Below are 20,577 nucleotides of genomic sequence, written 5' to 3'. Positions count from 1 at the left end.
CACTTTAACTCTACCTACATGTACATAAATTATTACCTCAATTACCTTGACTAACCTGTGCCCCCGCAAATTGACTCTGTACCGGTACCCCTATATATAGCCGTGCTACTGTTATTTTACTGCTGCCCTTTAATTATTTTCTATTTTTATTTTGTACTTATCTATTTTTTACTTAACACAATTTTTCTTAAAACTGCATTGTTTGTTAAGGGCTTGTAAGTAAGCATTTCACTGTTGTATTCGGCGCATGTGACAAGTAAAATTTGATGTGATTTGATTTGGTTGGTGAGCGGACCCCAGACCTCACAACCATAAAGGGCAATGGGTTCTATAACTGATTCAAGTATTTTTAGCCAGATCCTATTTGGTATGTCACATTTTATGTTCCTTTTGATGCCGTAGAAGGCCCTTCTTGCCTTGTCTCTTAGATCGTTCACAGCTTTGTGGAAGTTACCTGTGGCGCTGATGTTTTGGCCGAGGTATGTAGACATTTGACTTCAGATTCTCTCGCCCCATTGGGAATTCTCACATACACAGGCAGCTGAGCCTAGAGTCCTGCAGGTCTGATCTGTGTGTAGAGGCCCTATATAATCAGTATTATACTTCTATGAGAGGCCCTCTGGCTGTAAGCTATGCAGCCATAGTCATCAGAGCAGGGATTCCACTCAAAGGCTCTGATTAGGAGACACATGAAGCTGCTGGGTATTTCTAAGGGTATTTTGAGCTATCTCACTTGCTTAATAGATTTGCTGCTCAGACAGCCTCTTCCCTGCGTCTTGATTGGCTGCTGACACCTCTCTGACCTATCTGTGGGTGTGACCCCTGATGCTGTGTTGTTGAGAAGAGAAGAGGAGAGGAGAGGGAACTGGCAGCTGCTGCTGTTTTCCTGGAAGTAGGAGTGGGGAGATGATAGAGGGATTTCACTGTGACCTTGTCTGATATACTCCTGAGAGCCCGGCTCCATACAGAATTTATGTCTCCCAAACTGAAATGTCATTAATCTCCCTGCTCTGCTCTGCTCTACCCTACAGCATCTGGGAGAGAGGCACTCCGATTGAAACAAGGTTGTTTGTCTCCTTTACAATGGGACTGCAGAACAATACAAAGACTAATACATGGAGAATGTGGCTTCTGGAAAGCAGGTTGTTCTGCCTGTGCCATTTCTATTGTTTTTGTTGTTGTGTGTTTTGGGTGGAAAACAAAAAGGAGTGGTGGGCGTGGTCTGTTGGCTGTGAATCATCACCCAGCTGCCCCTGGTCTCAACCTGCTCTGCTGACAAAATACTAAACTTTGTAAGTTACAGTAAACTCTTGATTTGTACAGGGACAATGTAATTCACGGACTACTTATAGTTACATAGAGCAGCCCAATGTTTGGGGACAATAACAGCTTTACAAGATAATTGCTGCATCTTGGTATTTTTTGTGGTATTTAATGTGGTATTTACAAGGAATAAAACCGGAAAAACTAAAAGGATGAACAAGTATCTTGTTAATTTAATTTTCCTGTGTTTGTGATGCTGTGACTACTATGGGACTTAGTTATCAGCAGAGGCTGAACAATGGCTGTATTGATTGAGCTTCAAAGGATTGAGTATAATAGAAAAACGTTTTAGTTATCACAAGGGTACATTCACATTTTTACCACTATTTTATCAGAATTTTCATTTTCATGGGGGAATGATTGACTTCTATTTACAAGACCCCTCTAATACAACCTCCAAGAGAGAGGAATATGGCCTTACAGACACTATAAACTCAGACACAGCTCAGATCTTACCTCGTCCTTACATGGAAATAGGACACACTTACATTCAAACTAATTATCTTAAATAATTTTGAGCGCAGATGGCAGAGCAGCTAATTATTTAGTGCAAATTGTCTTCACACAAACATGTTCCTCACAGTGTTCGTTGGCGCAGTGGGGATGTGCAGGGAGCCTATCAATATTTATTAGTGAGAGACTATTCTATTGCTGACTGAGCACCAACCCATAATGTCATGATGTGTGATCCAGCACGTTTTGGTTTCAGAGCAGTATCTGTTTATTGCATGTTCATAAGTCCACCCAATGTTGGGTGGATGGTATGAAGGATGTAGCCGTACAGTGAGGGAGTAAAGTATTTGATCCCCTGCTGATTTTGTACGTTTGCCCACTGACAAAGACATGATCAGTCTATAATTTTAATAGTAGGTTTATTTGAACAGTGAGAGACAGAATAACAACAAAAAAATCCAGAAAAACGCATGTCAAAAATGTTATCAATTGATTTGCATTTTTTAATGAGGGAAATAAGTATTTGACCCCTCTGCAAAACATGACTTTGTACTTGGTGGCAAAACCCTTGTTGGCAATCACAGAGGTCAGACATTTCTTGTAGTTGGCCACCAGGATTGCACACATCTCAGGAGGAATTTTGTCCCACTCCTCTTTGCAGATCTTCTCCAAGTCATTAAGGTTTCGAGGCTGACGTTTGGCAACTCGAACCTTCAGCTCCCTCCACAGATTTTCTATGGGATTAAGGTCTGGAGACTGGCTAGGCCACTCCAGGACCTTAATGTGCTTCTTCTTGAGCCACTCCTTTGTTGCTTTGGCCGTGTGTTTTGGGTCATTGTCATGCTGGAATACCCATCCACGACCCATTTTCAATGCCCTGGCTGAGCGAAGCAGGTTCTCACCCAAGATTTGACGGTACATGGCCCCGTCCATCGTCCCTTAGATGCGGTGAAGTTGTCCTGTCCCCTTAGCAGATAAACACCCCCAAAGCATAATGTTTCCACCTCCATGTTTGACGGTGGGGATGGTGTTCTTGGGGTCATAGGCAGCATTCCTCCTCCTCAAAACACGGCGAGTTGAGTTGATGCCAAAGAGCTCGATTTTGGTCTCATCTGACCACAACACTTTCACCCAGTTATCCTCTGAATCATTCAGATGTTCATTGGCAAACTTCAGACAGCCCTGTATATGTGCTTTCTTGAGCAGGGGGACCTTGCGGGCGCTGCAGGATTTCAGTTTTCTTGGTGACTATGGTCCCAGCTGCCTTGATATCATTGACAAGATCCTCCCGTGTAGTTCTGGGCTGATTCCTCACCGTTCTCATGATCATTGCAACTCCACGAGGTGAGATCTTGTATGGAGCCCCAGGCCGAGGGAGATTGACAGTTATTTTGTGTTTCTTTCATTTGCAAAGAATCACACCAACTGTTGTCACCGTCTCACCAAGCTGCTTGGCGATGGTCTTGTAGCCCATTTCAGCCTTGTGTAGGTCTACAATGTTGTCCCTGACATCCTTGGAGAGCTCTTTGGTCTTGGACATGGTGGAGAGTTTGGAATCTGATTGATTGATTGCTTCTGTGGACAGGTGTCTTTTATACAGGTAACAAACTGAGATTAGAAGCACTCCCTTTAAGAGTGTCCTGCTAATCTCAGCTCGTTACCTGTATAAAAGACACCTGGGAGCCAGAAATCTTTCTGATTGAGAGGGGGTCAAATACTTATTTCCCTCATTAAAATGCAAATCAATTTATAGCATTTTTGACATGCGTTTTTCTGGATTTTGTTGTTGTTATTCTGTCTCTCACTGTTCAAATAAACCTACCATTCAAATTATAGACTGATCATTTCTTTGCCAGTGGGCAAACGTACAAAATCAGCAGGGGATCAAAAACGTTTTTCCCTCACTGTATTTGTCATGTGTCTTTTCTATTATTCAATGTATTAAAGATGACTGTGCAGTGTGGGTAGACACATAGACTAGAGGTCTTACACCTACAGAGTTATTTCAGCTAGTACTACCTTGTTAACATACTTTGTACATTTTTGCAATAGTGAAAAAGTCAAATGGAAAATCTATGCCAACAGTAAATTGTATGAGCCCTAATATTTACCATTGACTTTCCCCAGTAAATCTCCTTTGCCCAAGAAATATAGCTATAGCAGTTGTTGTCAAGAGCAGAATATGACATTTTTAAATGTGTGAAATGACTCTATACTTCACCTTGGTGAATTAGTAGTGTGTGGGACTGGCAGTGAGGTATGCTGGTATTACTGTGCTGTGTAACAGTGTGAATGGAGACTTTGACTCAGGTTGGCTAATTGCACTTAACTTTATCTGAGAAAATTAAGTGTGGTTCAGCATGGCTGCGGCTAATTACATTTCATCTTCTGCGGTGCTGTCCTGACCTAATCAGGAGGCTGGTCAGGCGAGGGCCAAGCAATGGGGAGATTATTTAAAGCAGAGTGGGTCAGAGGAATGCTCGGCTAGTTTATGTTGTCTCACTTCTCTCTCTCTCCTCCCTCTCCCCGACCCCTCCCCCACTACAGTGCAGTGTCTGGAGATGACGACTAAGAGGAAGATCATTGGGCGCCTGGTGCCGTGCAGGTGCTTCCGGGGTGAGGAGGAGGTCATCTCAGTGCTGGACTACTCCCACTGCAGCCTGCAGCAGGTGCCCAAGGAGATCTTCAGCTTCGAGCGCACGCTGGAGGAGCTCTACTTGGACGCCAACCAGATCGAGGAGCTGCCCAAGGTGGGTTCTGATGGGGCTGGGGCCTGAGGGCCGGGCTTGGGCCTGAGGGGCTGTGGCCTGAGGCCTGGGGCTGAGGCTGTGGCCTGTGGGCCAGGGCTGGGGCTGAGGCTTGGGTCTGAGAGCTGGGGCTGGGGCCTGAGGGGTTGGGGCTGAGGCTGGGGCTGGGGGGATGAAATGGGTGAAGTGTAGAAAAGGGGCTCTATAAAGCCAAGTCATAGTTAAGACCACACAGCCATTCCCTTGAATTTCCCCCACATTACAAAGCATGGCATAATTATTGATGTCAACATTATCTGTCTCTCTTCATGTGGCGCTCAATGTTGATTGTCTAAATAAGTTGCCAAGCCAACCAAACCCCCACAGAACAAAGAGTGGCGTAATGACCTTCCTGTCTGTAAATGAGCTGTTAATAAAGCAGAGAGCAAAACACACACAGAGATGGAGAGAGAGAGAGAGGGAGAGGGAGGGGGAGAGGGAGGGGAGTGAGGGAGGGAGGGGGAGAGTGAGGGAGGGAGGGAGGGGGAGGGAGGGAGGGAGGGAGGGAGGGAGGGAGGGAGGGGGAGAGTGAGGGAGGGAGGGAGAGAGAGAGAGAGAGAGAGAGAGAGAGAGAGAGAGAGAGAGAGAGAGAGAGAGAGAGAGAGAGAGAGAGAGAGAGAGAGAGAGAGAGAGAGAGAGAGAGAGAGAGAGAGAGAGAGAGAGACTATGTGATCAGGAGAGAAGGGGGTTGGGGCTGAATAAGCACCATGGACAGCTCCCAGTCAGTGAGAGAGCAGTTTAAGAGTTTCTTTCCAAAATGCTATATTTTCAGAAATGTTGGTAAATTAACTTTTATTTTTTAAAGAACTTATGAAAGAGATTGTTTTTTTTCTTCACTTCAATGACAGACATGTATTTGTTTGAAATCTATCACTTGATGGTTTCATTTCAGAGAGACAAATAATCATGTTTTTTTGCAAAACGCTATATATCCGACTCACTCTCAGAGAAATACGTAGTACTGCTAGGTTTTACATAGTCAAATGTAGCAAATAACTACATTTTTTATAAAGAACTGTACAATTAATATATTTGTGACATCAATATTTAAGAAAAATATGTTTAAAAAAATGAATCAATACAGTAATCTGTATGTAAAACATTTACATTTGACATTTTAGTCATTTATGCAGTAAGTGCATTCATCTTAAGATAGCCAGGTGAGACACCCACATATCACAGACAAATATACAATATACAAAGTTCATTCCAGCTAAACAATGGAGATGTAGAGTTTTGTAAAAAAAAAACATTTTATACACACAGTTAAAATATATGAATAAAAAGTAATATTTCACACACACATGAAGGTACCCATAAGCAATCATTTCTGATTTAAAAAATACATGTGTGAAAAATTGGTGGATATAGCGTTTCGAAAATAAACTCTTCAGTTTCTCATAGAGCAAAGGAGTATATGGGGGATAGTTGCTGTGGCACTCTGCGTCTGAATCCCCCACTCAATGGACTTGCTGACTTTTATCTAACCTTCACATTGAATAGAAGACAATACATTCAGTGAATGTAGCTTTCATTAATACTTTCCAAGGAGATCTATTACAATCTAGATTATATTCTGTTCTGACAATAGTGTCTTTGTTTGAAATAGAAACTCCTGGATGAATACATCGTAGCATTTAATACAATTATGACATTCAATGAAGTTCAATACAAAATTGTCTGAATGTGTACAGTTATATCCTTCAGAGAGGTTCAGTGGAATTACTTAATTATTATTAGTTTTATACATTTCACAGTGTATTGTGTTCATCAGCCAACTCCCAATTAGATGCATTAAGTTATGAACAAATCAAGGTTTTCAGTGAGGTTTGTTCAGAGTCCAGAGTGGTTCCTCACAGGGTTGTGTAAGAACCAGGCATTGATAGATCCAAAGTGTGTGGTCTTTTATGTAAGTGTGGCTTGTGTATATCAGAGTGATGCCTTGGGCAAGACTGGACAGCGCTGGCTCTCCTGATCCTCTCCAGTACCCATTGTTGTAGATACTCCCCCTCTGGCTATTATAGCTCTTAAAGAGTAATGGCCTCTCATAATGGGCCTGTTACAGTAATGTCCTCACTGGACTGTAATGTCTCCCTGGCTGTGTCTCAAATGGCATCCTCTTCCCTATGTAGTGCACTACTTTTGACCAGAGCCCTATGGGCCCTGGTCAAAGGTAATGTACTGTATATGGAATAAGGTGCCATTTGGGATGCAGACCCTTAGAACTTCTCCCTCTCTAATCTCTCCTCTACATGGAGAAAGGAATGGACTACAGAGATGGGAGGAAGCGCTTGTTGATACTTTATTGGCTGGCTTTGTTTATTCGTTTTCTGTACATTTATCAATGTAAAAGTTGATCTATTCATTATTTATGTTAGAGTTAGAATGGTAATTGTTAACCTGTTATCTCAAACATACTGCATACGGCATGATGCACATGCACATTAACTCTGCATAGCACCCTTTTCACCTTCTACCTCCCTCCCTCCCTCCCTCCCTCCCTCCCTCCCTCCCTCCCTCCCTCCCTCCCTCCCTCCCTCCCTCCCTCCCTCCCTCTTTCTCTCTATGCTTTCTCTCTCTCTCCCTCCCTCCTCTATGCTCCATCTCTATCTCTCTCACCCTCGCTCTCTCTGAGGAGGACTGATGTGGCTCTCTCCCTCCCTCCATATGTAGCTGTGGAGTACTAATGTTGTCCTAGAAGGTTACTCAACAGAGAGTTGCTGCTCTTACAGTGAACAAGAGGAAACATGTCAGAACATTGAAAGAGATGTTGCCTCAGCGTTTCTCTCATGTTTCTCATTTAATAACAGCACAGCAGGATCATTAGAGACCGGCCTTATTGAAACTCAATGCATGAAATCTCACGAAGTCTACACTCTTTCAACTCAGGAGGCTAAGAGATTGATATAACACCAGTATAACTTGTGTTTCTGTTCTGCCCCTCTCTCTCCATAGCAACTATTTAACTGTCAGGCTCTCCGGAAGCTGAGCATACCTGACAATGACCTGTCAAACCTACCAACCACCATAGCCAGCCTTGTAAACCTGAGGGAGTTAGACATCAGTAAAAACGGTAAGCGAGTGAGATGTGATGTCCACAGGAATCTCTGCTAGTTTCTATTCTGATATATTCTAAATTGTTGACTCTAAACTGATACTGTCACTCTAAATATTAGCATGATGTACAATATGACGAGGCATGAGTGTTAAAAATGTGTGTTCATTTGTTATGAATGACAAACATGTTTCCATTCCATTCCATCTTTAGGTATTCAAGAGTTCCCAGACAACATTAAATGCTGTAAATGCCTATCTGTTGTGGAGGCCAGTGTAAATCCTATTACCAAGTAAGTGAAGAGAGAAGTGTATCATTGTGGTGGAATGGCTGTAGTCTATAGGGACAATGGTAATGTTGTATTATCAATGCCAACAGCTGTGTCTGTTGCTACAGTGAGGGAAAAAAGTATTTGATCCCCTGCTGATTTTGTATGTTTGCCCACTGACAAAGACATGATCAGTCTATAATTTTAATGGTAGGATTATTTGAACAGTGAGAGACAGAATAACAACAAAAAAAATCAGAAAAACGCATGTCAAAAATGTTATAAATTGATTTGCATTTTAATGACGGAAATAAGTATTTGACCTCTCTGCAAAACATGACTTAGTACTTGGTGGCAAAACCCTTGTTGGCAATCACAGAGGTCAGATGTTTCTTGTAGTTGGCCACCAGGTTTGCACACATCTCAGGAGGGATTTTGTCCCACTCCTCTTTGCAGATCTTCTCCAAGTCATTAAGGTTTCGAGGCTGACGTTTGGCAACTCGAACCTTCAGCTCCCTCCACAGATTTTCTATGGGATTAAGGTCTGGACACTGGCTAGGCCACTCCAGGATCTTAATGTGCCTCTTCTTGAGCCACTCCTTTGTTGCCTTGGCCGTGTGTTTTGGGTCATTGTCATGCTGGAATACCCATCCACGACCCATTTTCAATGCCCTGGCTGAGGGAAGGAGGTTCTCACCCAAGATTTGACGGTACATGGCCCCGTCCATTGTCCCTTTGATACGGTGAAGTTGTCCTGTCCCCTTAGCAGAAAAACACCCCCAAAGCATAATGTTTCCACCTCCATGTTTGACGGTGGGGATGGTGTTCTTGGGGTCATAGGCAGCATTCCTCCTCCTCCAAACACGGCGAGTTGAGTTGATGCCAAAGACCTCGATTTTGGTCTCATCTGACCACAACACTTTCACCCAGTTCTCCTCTGAATCATTCAGATGTTCATTGGCAAACTTCAGACGGGCCTGTATATGTGCTTTCTTGAGCAGGGGGACCTTGCGGGCGCTGCAGGATTTCAGTCCTTTACGGCGTAGTGTGTTACCAATTGTTTTCTTGGTGACTATGGTCCCAGCTGCCTTGAGATCATTGACAAGATCCTCCCGTGTAGTTCTGGGCTGATTCCTCACCGTTCTCATGATCATTGCAACTCCACGAGGTGAGATCTTGCATGGAGCCCCAGGCTGAGGGAGATTGACAGTTATTTTGTGTTTCTTCCATTTGCGAATAATCGCACCAACTGTTGTCACCTTCTCACCAAGCTGCTTGGCGATGGTCTTGTAGCCCATTCCAGCCTTGTGTAGGTCTACAATCTTGTCCTTGACATCCTTGGAGAGCTCTTTGGTCTTGGCCATGGTGGAGAGTTTGGAATCTGATTGATTGATTGCTTCTGTGGACAGGTGTCTTTTATAAAGGTAACAAACTGAGATTAGTAGCACTCCCTTTAAGAGTGTGCTCCTAATCTCAACTCGTTACCTGTATAAAAGACACCTGGGAGCCAGAAATCTTTCTGATTGAGAGGGGGTCAAATACTTATTTCCCTCATTAAAGTGCAAATCAATTTATAACATGCGTTTTTCTGGATTTTTTTGTTGTTATTCTGTCTCTCACTGTTCAAATAAACCTACCATTAAAATTATAGACTGATCATTTCTTTGTCAGTGGGCAAACGTACAAAATCAGCAGGGGATCAAATACTTTTTTCCCTCACTGTATGTGCCAAGCAACAATCACAGATTACTTCAATAAAAAACAACCATGAATATTCCTATGAATATGCTTTCTGTCAAATTGGCTGTAGAAATAATGGCTAAACAAAAAAACAAAAAAATGGTCACCTCATGGGAACTTTTAAATTAACTGATAAAAAAGAATGAGGAAAATAACTACATGGGAGACTGTTGTATTTGTGTATCTGAGGCTTTTGTCTGAATTGAAATGTTTAGCATAGAAGAATAGAAACAATGTCATCGCTGTTTACGTAAGACATTTCTTTCCTGCATTGTGTAAATACTGTATGCCATTTGTTAAATATTGAGTAGTTTCCTGTCCTTACAGAGGGTAATGCAGGTCTCTCTGGTAGTTCTTGACATAATGTGCTTCATGCTATAAAATACATTGGACAACCAGAAGGGAGTTACCCCTGAGCAATACGTCATACATTTTGCATTTGTTGTTGGGAAATCATAGGTTGACAAATAAATGGGTCCTCGTAGACTTCTAACTGCCTCTCTCTTTCAATTCAATTCAATTCAATGGGGCTTTATTGGCATGGGAAACATACAGTGGGGAGAACAAGTATTTGATACACTGCCGATTTTGCAGGTTTTCCTACTTACAAAGCATGTAGAGGTCTGTAATTTTTATCATAGGTACACTTCAACTGTGAGAGACGGAATCTAAAACAAAAATCCAGAAACTCACATTGTATGATTTTTAAGTAATTATTTTGCATTTTATTGCATGACATAAGTATTTGATCACCTACCAACCAGTAAGAATTCCGGCTCTCACAGACCTGTTAGTTTTTCTTTAAGAAGCCCTCCTGTTCTCCACTCATTACCTGTATTAACTGCACCTGTTTGAACTCGTTACCTGTATAAAAGACACCTGTCCACACACTCAATCAAACAGACTCCAACCTCTCCACAATGGCCAAGACCAGAGAGCTGTGTAAGGACATCAGGGATACAATTTTAGACCTGCACAAGGCTGGGATGGGCTACAGGACAATAGGCAAGCAGCTTGGTGAGAAGGCAACAACTGTTGGCGCAATTATTAGAAAATGGAAGAAGTTCAAGATGACGGTCAATCACCCTCGGTCTGGGGCTCCATGCAAGATCTCACCTCGTGGGGCATTAATGATCATGAGGAAGGTGAGGGATCAGCCCAGAACTACACGGCAGGACCTGGTCAATGACCTGAAGAGAGCTGGGACCACAGTCTCAAAGAAAACCATTAGTAACACACTACGCCGTCATGGATTAAAATCATGCAGCGCACGCAAGGTCCCCCTGCTCAAGCCAGCGCATGTCCAGGCCCGTCTGAAGTTTGCCAATGACCATCTGGATGATCCAGAGGAGGAATGGGAGAAGGTTATGTGGTCTGATGAGACAAAAATAGAGCTTTTTGGTCTAAACTCCACTCGCCGTGTTTGGAGGAAGAAGAAGGATGAGTAAAACCCCAAGAACACCATCCCAACGGTGAAGCATGGAGGTGGAAACATCATGCTTTGGGGATGCTTTTCTGCAAAGGGGACAGGACGACTGCACCGTATTGAGGGGAGGATGGATGGGGCCATGTATCGCGAGATCTTGGCCAACAACCTCCTTCCCTCAGTAAGAGCATTGAAGATGGGTCGTGGCTGGGTCTTCCAGCATGACAACGACCCAAAACACACAGCCAGGGCAACTAAGGAGTGGCTCCGTAAGAAGCATCTCAAGGTCCTGGAGTGGCCTAGCCAGTCTCCAGACCTGAACCCAATAGAACATCTTTGGAGGGAGCTGAAAGTCCGTATTGCCCAGCGACAGCCCCGAAACCTGAAGGATCTGGAGAAGGTCTGTATGGAGGAGTGGGCCAAAATCCCTGCTGCAGTGTGTGCAAACCTGGTCAAGACCTACAGGAAACGTATGATCTCTGTAATTGCAAACAAAGGTTTCTGTACCAAATATTAAGTTCTGCTTTTCTGATGTATCAAATACTTATGTCATGCAATAAAATGCAAATTAATTACTTAAAAATCATACAATGTGATTTTCTGGATTTTTGTTTTAGATTCCGTCTCTCACAGTTGAAGTGTACCTATGATAAAAATTACAGACCTCTACATGCTTTGTAAGTAGGAAAACCTGCAAAATCGCAGTGTATCAAATACATGTTCTCCCCACTGTATGTTTACATTGCCAAAGTAAGTGAAATGGAAAAACAAAAGTCAAATAAACAATAACAGTAAATATTACACTCACAAGTTCCAAAATAATAAAGACAATTCAAATATCATATTATGTCTATATACAATGTTGTAACAATGTGCAAATAGTTAAAGTACAAAAGGGAAAAGAAATCAACATAAATATGGGTTGTATTTACAATGGTGTTTGTTCTTCACTGGTTGCCCTTTTCTTGTGGCAACAGGTCACCAATCTTGCTGCTGTGATTGCACACTGTGGTATTTCACCCAATAGATATGAGTTTATCAAAATTTGAATTGTTTTGTAGGTCTGTGTAATCTGAGAGAAATATGTGTCTCTAATATGGTCATACATTTTGCAGAAGGTTAGGAAGTGCAGCTCAGTTTCCACCTCATTTTGTGGGCAGTGTGCACATTGCCTGTCTTCTCTTGAGAGCCAGGTCTGGCTACGGCGACCTTTCTCTGTAGCAAGGCTATGCTCACTGAGTCTGTACCTACACTACCAGTCAAAAGTTTGGACACAGCTACTCATTTAAGGGTTTTTCTTTATTTGTAAAAAATGTTACGTTGTAGAATAATAGTGAAGACATCAAATCTATGAAATAACACACATGGAATCATGTAGTAACCAAGAAAGTGTTAAGAGCCAGTTTCTTCATAGCGCTTGATGGTTTTTGCGACTGCACTTGAAGAAACTTTCAAAGTTCTTGAAATGTTCCGTATTGACCGACCTTCATGTCTTAAAGTAATGATGGACTGTCGTTTCTCTTTGCTTATTTGAGCTGTTCTTGCCATAATATGGACTTGGTCTTTTACCAAATAGGGCTATCTTCTGTATACCCCCCCTACCTTGACACAACACAACTGATTGGCTCAAACGCATTAACTTTTAAGAAGGCAGACCTGTTAATTGAAATGCATTCCAGGTGACTACCTCATGAAGCTGGTTGAGAGAGTGCCAAGAGTGTGCAAAGCTGTCATCAAGGCGAAGGGTGGCTATTTGAAGAATCTCAAATAAAATATATTTTGATTTGTTTAACACGTTTTTTGTTACTACATTATTCCATAAGTGTTAATTCATAGTTCTGATGTCTTCACTATTATTATACAATCTAGAAAATAGTAAAAATTAAGAAAAAACTTTGAATGAGTAGGTGTGTCCAAACCTTTGACTGGTACTGTAGTCGAAGCTCTCCTTCATTTTGGGTCAGTCACAGTGGTCAGGTATTCTGCCACTGTGTACTCTCTGTTTAGGGCCAAATAGCATTGTAGTTTGCTCTGTTTTCTCATGATTTGGTTGGGTCTAATTGTGTTGCTGTCCTAGGTCTCTGTGGGGTCTGTTTGTGTTTGTGAACAGAGCCCCAGGACCAGCTTGCTTAGGGGACTCTTTTCCAGGTTAATCTCTCTGTAGTTGATGGCTTTGTTATGGAAGGTTTGTGAATCGCTTCCTTTTAGGGGGTTGTAGAATTTAACGGCTCTTTTCTGGATTTTGATCATTAGCGGGTATCGGTCTAATTCTGCTCTGCATGCATTATTTTGTGTTTTACGTTGTATGCTGAGAATATTTTCGCTGAATTCTGCATGTAGAGTCTCAATTAGTTTTTTTGTCCCATTTTGTGAATTCTTGGTTGATGTGTGGACCCGAGACCTCACAACCATAAAGGGCAATGGGTTCTATAACTGATTCAAGTATTTTTAGCCAGATCCTAAATGGTATGTCACATTTTGTGTTCCTTTTGATGGCATGGAAGGCCCTTCTTGCCTTGTCTCTCAGATCGTTCACAGCTTTGTGGAAGTTACCTGTGGCGTTGATGTTTAGGCCGAGGTATGTATAGTTTTTTGTGTGCTCTAGGGAAACGGTGTCTAGATGGAATTTGTATTTGTGGTCCTGGCAACTGGACTTTTTTTAGGACACCATAATTTTTTGTATTACTGAGATTTACTGTCAGGGCCCAGGTCTGACAGAATCTGTGCAGAAGATCTAGGTGCTGCTGTAGGCCCTCCTAGGTTGGGGACAGAAGAACCAGATAATCAGCAAACAGTAGACATTTGACTTCAGATTCTAGTAGGGTGAGGCTGGGTGCTGCAGACTGTTCTAGTGCCCTTGCCAATTCGTTGATATATACAGTACCAGTCAAAAGTTTGGACACACCTACTCATTCAAGGGTTTTTCTTTATTTTTACTATTTTCTACATTGTAGAATAATAGTGAAGACATCAAAACTATGAAATAACACATATGGAATCATGTAGTAATCAAAGAAGTGTTAAACAAATCAAAATATATTTTATATTTCAAATAGCCACCCTTTTCCTTGATGACAGCTTTGCATATGCTTGGCATTCTCTCAACCAGCTTTACCTGGAATGCTTTTCCAACAGTCTTGAAGGAGTTCCCACATATGCTGAGCACCTGTTGGCTGCTTTTCCTTCACTCTGCCGTCCGACTCATCCCAAACCATCTCAACTGGGTTGAGTTCGGGGGATTGTGGATGCCAGGTCATCTAATGCAGCACTCCGTCACTCTCCTTCTTGGTCAAATAGCCCTTACACAGCCTGGAGGTGTGTTGGGTCAATGTCCTGTTGAAAAACAAATGATAGTCCCACTAAGCCCAAACCAGATGGGATGGTGTATCGCTGCAGAATGCTGTGGTAGCCATGCTGGTTAAGTGTTGCCTTGAATTCTAAATAAATCACAGACAGTGTCACCAGCAAAGCACCCCCACACCATAACACCTCCTCCTCCATGCTTTACGGTGGGAACTACACATGCGGACATCATCCGTTCACCCACACCGCGTCTCACAAAGACACGGTTGTTGGAACCAAAAATCTTAAATTTGGACAAATTTCCATCGGTCTAATGTCCATTGCTCGTGTTTCTTGGCCCAATCAGGTCTCTTCTTATAATTGGTGTCCTGTAGTAGTGGTTTCTTTGCAGCAATTCGACCATGAAGGCCTGATTCACACAATCCCCCACGATCAGTTGATGTTGAGATGTGTCTGTGACTTGAACTCTGTGAAGCATTTATTTGGGCTGCAATTTCTGAGGCTGGTAACTCTAATAAACGTATCCTCTGCAGCAGAGGTAACTCTGGCTCTTCCATTCCTGTGGCGGTCCTCATGAGAGCTAGTTTCATCATAGCGCTTGATGGTTTTTGCGACTGCACTTGAAGAAACTTTCAAAGTTCTTGAAATGTTCCTTATTGACTGACCTTCACGTCTTAAAGTAATGATGGACTGTCATTTCTCTTTGCTTATTTGAGCTGTTCTTGCCATAATATGGACTTGGTCTTTTACCAAATAGGGCTATCTTCTGTATACCCCCCCTACCTTGTCATAATACAACTGATTGGCCCAAATGCATTAAGAAGGCACACCTGTTAATTGAAATGCATTCCAGGTGACTACCTCATGAAGCTGGTTTAGAGAATGCCAAGTGTGTCCAAAGCTGTCATCAAGGCAAAGGGTGGCTATTTGAAGAATCTCAAATATAAAATATATTTTGATTTGTTTAACACTTTTTTGGTAACTACATGATTCCATATGTGTTATTTCATAATTTTTATGTCTTCACTATTATTCTACTAGGTAGAAAATAGTGAAAATAAAGAAAAACCCTTGAATGACTAGGTGTGTCCAACCTTTTTACTGGTGCTGTATGTTGAAGAGGGTGGGGCTTAAGCTGCATCCCTGTCTCACCCCACGGCCCTGTGGAAATAAATGTTTGTGTTTTTTTACCAATTTTAACCGCACACTTGTTGTTTGTGTACATGGATTTCATAATGTCGTATGTTTTTCCCCCAACCCCACTTTCCATCAATTTGTATAGCAGATCCTCATGCCAAATTGAGTCAAAAGCTTTTTTGAAGTCAACAAAGCATGATAAGACTTTGCCTTTGTTTTTGTTTGTTTGTTTGTCAATTAGGGTGTGCAGGGTGAATACGTGGTGTGTCAAATGGTAATTTGGTAAAAAGCCAATTTGACATTTGCTCAGTACATTGTTTTCACTTAGGAAATTTACAAGTCTGCTGTTAATGATAATACAGAGTATTTTCCCAAGGTTTCTGTTGTGGTGAGTGATTTTGAAGGAGTCAGGCGCAGGAGGGTAAATCACAGAATAAAAGTGTTTATTCCGAAAACACAGAGTACGCAGCAATGCGTCAAACACTCCAGTGCGTAAAACAGGCGCACTGGGAAACAACAAGGCACACGGGTGAAATATCCCGGGGAAACAAAATACAAGGAGCTCCATCGAGCTAAACTAACCTCCACAATAAACAATCACACACAAAGACAAGGGGGCAGAGGGAAGACTTATACAGGTACTGATGAGGGGATATGAACCAGGTGTGTGTAATAAACAAGACAAAACAAATGGAATGATGAGATGAGGAGCGGCAGTGGCTAGAAGGCTGGTGACGACGAACGCCGAAGCCTGCCCGAACAAGTTGAGGAGGCAGCTTTGGAGGAAGTCGTGACAGCTGTTGACGCATATCCTACGGTAGTTATTGGAGTCAAATTTGTCTCCACTTTTGTGGATTGGGGTTATCAGTCCTTGGTTCTAAATATTGGGGAAGATGCCAGAGCTGAGGATGATGTTAAAGAGTTTAAGTATAGCCAATTGGAATTTGTGGTCTGCATATTTTATCATTTCATGTAGGATACCATCAACACCACAGGCCTTTTTGGGTTGAAGGGTTTGTATTTTGTCCTGTAGTTCATTCAATGTAATTGGAGAATCAAGTGGGTTCTGGTAGTCTTTAATAGTTGATTCTAAGATTAGCATTTTATCGTGTATATTTTTTTGCTGTTTGTTCTTTGTTATAGGGCCAAAAAGATTGGAGAAGTGGTTTACCCATACATTTATGTTGTCGTAATTGTGCCTAGGGGGGCATATGGGGGAGGGAATGCTGTCTCCTCCAGGTAGGTGTTTGTCCCCCTGTGTGCTGAGGGTGTCAGGTTCTTGTCCAGCTCTGGCATTTAGGTCGCCACTGACTAGTACATGTCCCTGGGTCTGGAAATGATTGATTTCCCCCTCCAGGATGGAGAAGCTGTCTTCATTAAAGTATGTGGATTTTAGTGGGGAGATATAGGTAGCACACAGGATGATACCATCAACACCACAGGCCTTTTTGGGTTGAAGGGTTTGTATTTTGTCCTGTAGTTTATTCAATGTAATTGGAGAATCCAGTGCGTTCTGATAGTCTTTAATAGCTGATTCTAAGATTTGTAATTGATCATGTATATATTTTTGCAGTTTTTTCTTTGAGAGCAAAAAAGATTGGATAAATGATTTATCCACACATCTCCGTTTTGAATAGATAACTCTTCGTGTTGTTTTTTGTTTAGTGTGTTCCAATTTTCCCAGAAGTGGTTAGATTCGATGGATTCTTCAATTACATTGATCTGATTTCTGACGTGCTGTTCCTTCTTTTTCCGTAGTGTATTTCTGTGAAGGCATAGACTTTCTGGGTCTCTATGTTTTTGGTTGGATAGGTTTCTCAATTTCTTTCTTAGGTTTTTGCATTCTTCATCAAACCATTTGTCATTGTTGTTCATTTTCTTAGGTTGTGTGCTTGACATTTTTTGATTTGATAGGGAAGATGAAAGGTCAAATATACTGTTTAGGCTTTCTACTGCCAAGTTCACTATTACAGTGAAATGTTTTGTCCAGGAAGTTACTTGAAAGGGATTGAATTTGTTGTTGCCTATGTTTTTTGGTAGGTTTCTACACTACTTTCCTTCCATCTATAGCATTTCTTAATATTGTGCAGTTCCTTTGGCTTTGATGCCTCATGATTGAGTATTGATTGCCCTGTTCAGGTAGACTGTGATTTTGCTGTGATCTGATAGGTGTTAGAGGGCATAGGTCTGATCTGGGGAGGCCTAAATAGGGTGTGGCCAGGGTTTGTTTGGGGTGGTCTCAGCTGGTTGGGTTGTGGCTGGTGAAGCTGTGGTCTGGGTGTAAGTCCTGTTGGCGTGGGTTCTCTCGGTGCAGGTCCTTTGGGAGGGGGTCTTGCAGGTCTGGGAGGGTGTCTCGCTGGTCTGGGCGGGGTGTCCGTTGCACTGTTGCTCCTGTGTGAGGTGCTGGGGCTGCGGTTGAGGGTGACGTCCTTCAGGGTCCTGGCAAAGGTTGGGATTGCTGCCTTGTAGAGGTGGACCTGGTCATAAAGGCTGTTCAAGTCCTGGGTGGAGTGGTGGGCCAGGTAGACATTAGGTTTTGAGGCATAGTCCCGGGAAATGCTTGCGTTCACCCGCTGTATGGTGGCAAGGTGAATGTCTTTTCGTGGTAGCAGTGTGGAGATAACCGCTTGTGCGTTGGGGAAAGTGGAAGAAGCTTTTTCAATCACTCCCTTGAGTGCTGTGGCCACCCTTTCCTGCTGGGCCCTCAAGTCGTTTGTGCCTGTGTGAATTATAATGTGGCTGGGCGACCCTAGTCTTTCCTCTGATAACAGCTCCAGGGCATGCCTAGTGTTTGGGCACCAGAGTTGAGCCACTTTGTGTTTGGGAAAACGTTTATTCTCTAATGTATTTGCTATTTGAGTCAATGAGGAGCACAATTTCTAGCTTTTGTGTGTCCCTAGTGGATGTGTGGGGGTTGTCAGGAGAGCTATCAAGGGAGCTGACAGGGAGGGGGGTGGGGTCTGTTGGGTTGGTGGGTCCTGTGTTGTCTCTCCCATTGTGGTGTTGAGGTTGTGGTCCGGGTCTGAGGTGGGCTGTTCTGCTGGCTTCTCTGGGGGAGTGTCCTGCTCTCTGTCACACCTCAGCTTTCTCACCTCCTCCTTCAGTGCTGTTAGCTGTGCCATGTGTTCCTCTTCCTCCTCCTTCACTGCTGTTAGCTGTGCCATGTGTTCCTCTCCCTCCTCCTTCACTGCTGTTAGCTGTGCCGTGTGTCTCTCCCTCCTCCTTCACTGCATTTAGCTGTGCCATGTGTTCCTCTCCCTCCTCCTTCATTGCATTTAGCTGTGCCATGTGTTTCTCTCCCTCCTCCTTCACTGCATGTAGCTGTGCCATGTGTTCCTCTCTCTCCTCCTTAAGTTATCTCACCTCAGTCCGGAGTGCAGCCAGCTCTCTGACAGCCGTCCATCTTCTTTTTGTACTTATTCAGTTCAGTGTTATTTTTAATATCCAAGTGGTACTGTACTGTGATGACATCTGCACAGGGATACTTTCTCTCTCTCCCTTTCCATCTCTCCACTGCAGGCTCCCAGAGGGCTTCACCCAGCTCCTCAACCTGACACAGCTCTTCTTAAACGATGCCTTTCTGGAATACCTCCCCGCCAACTTTGGGAGGTGAGTTCAGCCAATGGACTCCCTTGTCCTGGGGCTGTGGGGCCTAGGGCACTCAGCTGCAGAAGGAGAGGCCCTCCTCTGTGTATGGATATGGTTTGGAGCTTTTATTCAGTTACAAGTATGCCTGCACACAACGCCTGGTAAACGTCACTTGCCTGGGGCTTCCATTAATAAAGCAATGGGTTTAGAGACAGATTGATATGTACTGGGGGGGAGGGGCTGATCCAACTCAAGGTGTCATTAAAAAATGCACCCCCCTCCCTAAAGGTACAAATATTTTCACATGACCCTTCCCTTGTACTGTAAAAATTAATTTCATAGAATTAACTCAAAATAATATTTACGACCACAAATAACAATAACTTTAGCGACCATGTGTTTATCAACGTGGATATCAACTTTGCCACTTCAGCATGCTTTTGTGGCACAGTCGATACCACGCAGGGCTACGGTCAGAAGGTTGAGGGTTCACTGACCACCACAGACTCTCTCTCCCTGCCTGTTTCATTACACTACGATCAGAGCCGGCTGCAGACAGTGATCAGCTGGGGGGAAATTAGATTTTCAACAGTTTGATACCACATTTATAATTATATAAAATATATGCAACACATTTTCCACCAACAGGTTTCTGTGCCAATGCACCACACAACCAATAAACAAAGCGTACTGACTTCGGGCACTTCAATATCATGGTTTGTGTTTTCAACACCACAATAAATAGACTATGTCAATTTCGACAAACAGAAAATAATTCCCTCCCTACCTTATAGGCTTACCCAGTATCAAAGGCTTGGCTTGACAATCTCTGAATGTCATTAAACTTTTTGGTGTTTTGTATCAGATGTCTCTTTCCATTCACGGCTGCACAGTTTGGATTGATTGATTGATTGATCAGGGATTTATTTCCATTGTGGTCCCTATTTTTTTTTACATTAATACATATACAATTACATATATACAGACACATTACAGAGATAGAGATAAAAAAAAATGATCAACCTCCAGATGAGTATGAGGGGGGAGTTTAAGTACAATTCTTACAAGCTTGTTTGGCTGGTAGCTTATTCTTTAGATGTTTGGGGCTGCTGGTGAATAATGATGTGCAGGCATAATCAAAGTAACACTGAACTAGCGCACTTGCCAGGGTCTTTAAGGTGTCTATAGCTAGGTTTCCATCCAATTGGCGACAGATTTTAATGTGAATATTCTAAAATCTTCATAAAAACAATATGTCATTTCAGAGTTTCCTTTAGGAAAATTTGGCGCCAGACAACATGACAGGGAATATTTTAATTTACCGGACATTTAAGAAATGTAATGGACATCTATATGCATTCAGATACAACCTGGCGCAGCCAGCGCCATCAATAAACGAGGGACGTTGGCCAAATGAGTCACATTTATTTTCCTAAAACAATAATTGTCCACCTCACGGTTCAGCTGTCAGAGATGAGCACTAAATGTGTCAGGGCAT

At 42.7% G+C, this 20,577-nt stretch overlaps 1 protein-coding gene across 4 annotated transcripts in view; it reads left to right on the top strand.

The window, feature by feature from the left end:
- Nucleotides 1–4,331: 4,331 nt before the first annotated feature.
- LOC311148882 (leucine-rich repeat-containing protein 7-like) overlaps nucleotides 4,332–20,577 on the top strand; it is a gene marked incomplete at its 3' end in the record, with an annotated part of 87,683 nt that continues 71,437 nt past the window's right edge. For all 4 annotated transcript variants that reach the window (XM_084185891.1, XM_084185893.1, XM_084185890.1 and 1 more), the window contains exons 1-4: nucleotides 4,332–4,526; nucleotides 7,518–7,635; nucleotides 7,831–7,909; nucleotides 19,011–19,100. In XM_084185891.1, the coding sequence (XP_084042017.1) occupies nucleotides 4,338–4,526; nucleotides 7,518–7,635; nucleotides 7,831–7,909; nucleotides 19,011–19,100 (476 nt within the window). In that variant the 5' untranslated portion in view covers nucleotides 4,332–4,337. The remainder of the gene's footprint in view (nucleotides 4,527–7,517; nucleotides 7,636–7,830; nucleotides 7,910–19,010; nucleotides 19,101–20,577) is intronic.

Source organism: Coregonus lavaretus (genome assembly GCF_964263955.1).
Source record: "Coregonus lavaretus genome assembly, chromosome: 21".
In the NCBI taxonomy this organism is placed as follows: Eukaryota; Metazoa; Chordata; class Actinopteri; order Salmoniformes; family Salmonidae; genus Coregonus; species Coregonus lavaretus.
Note: the sequence above shows the minus strand (reverse complement) of the source record. Positions and strands in the feature narration are given on the sequence as shown.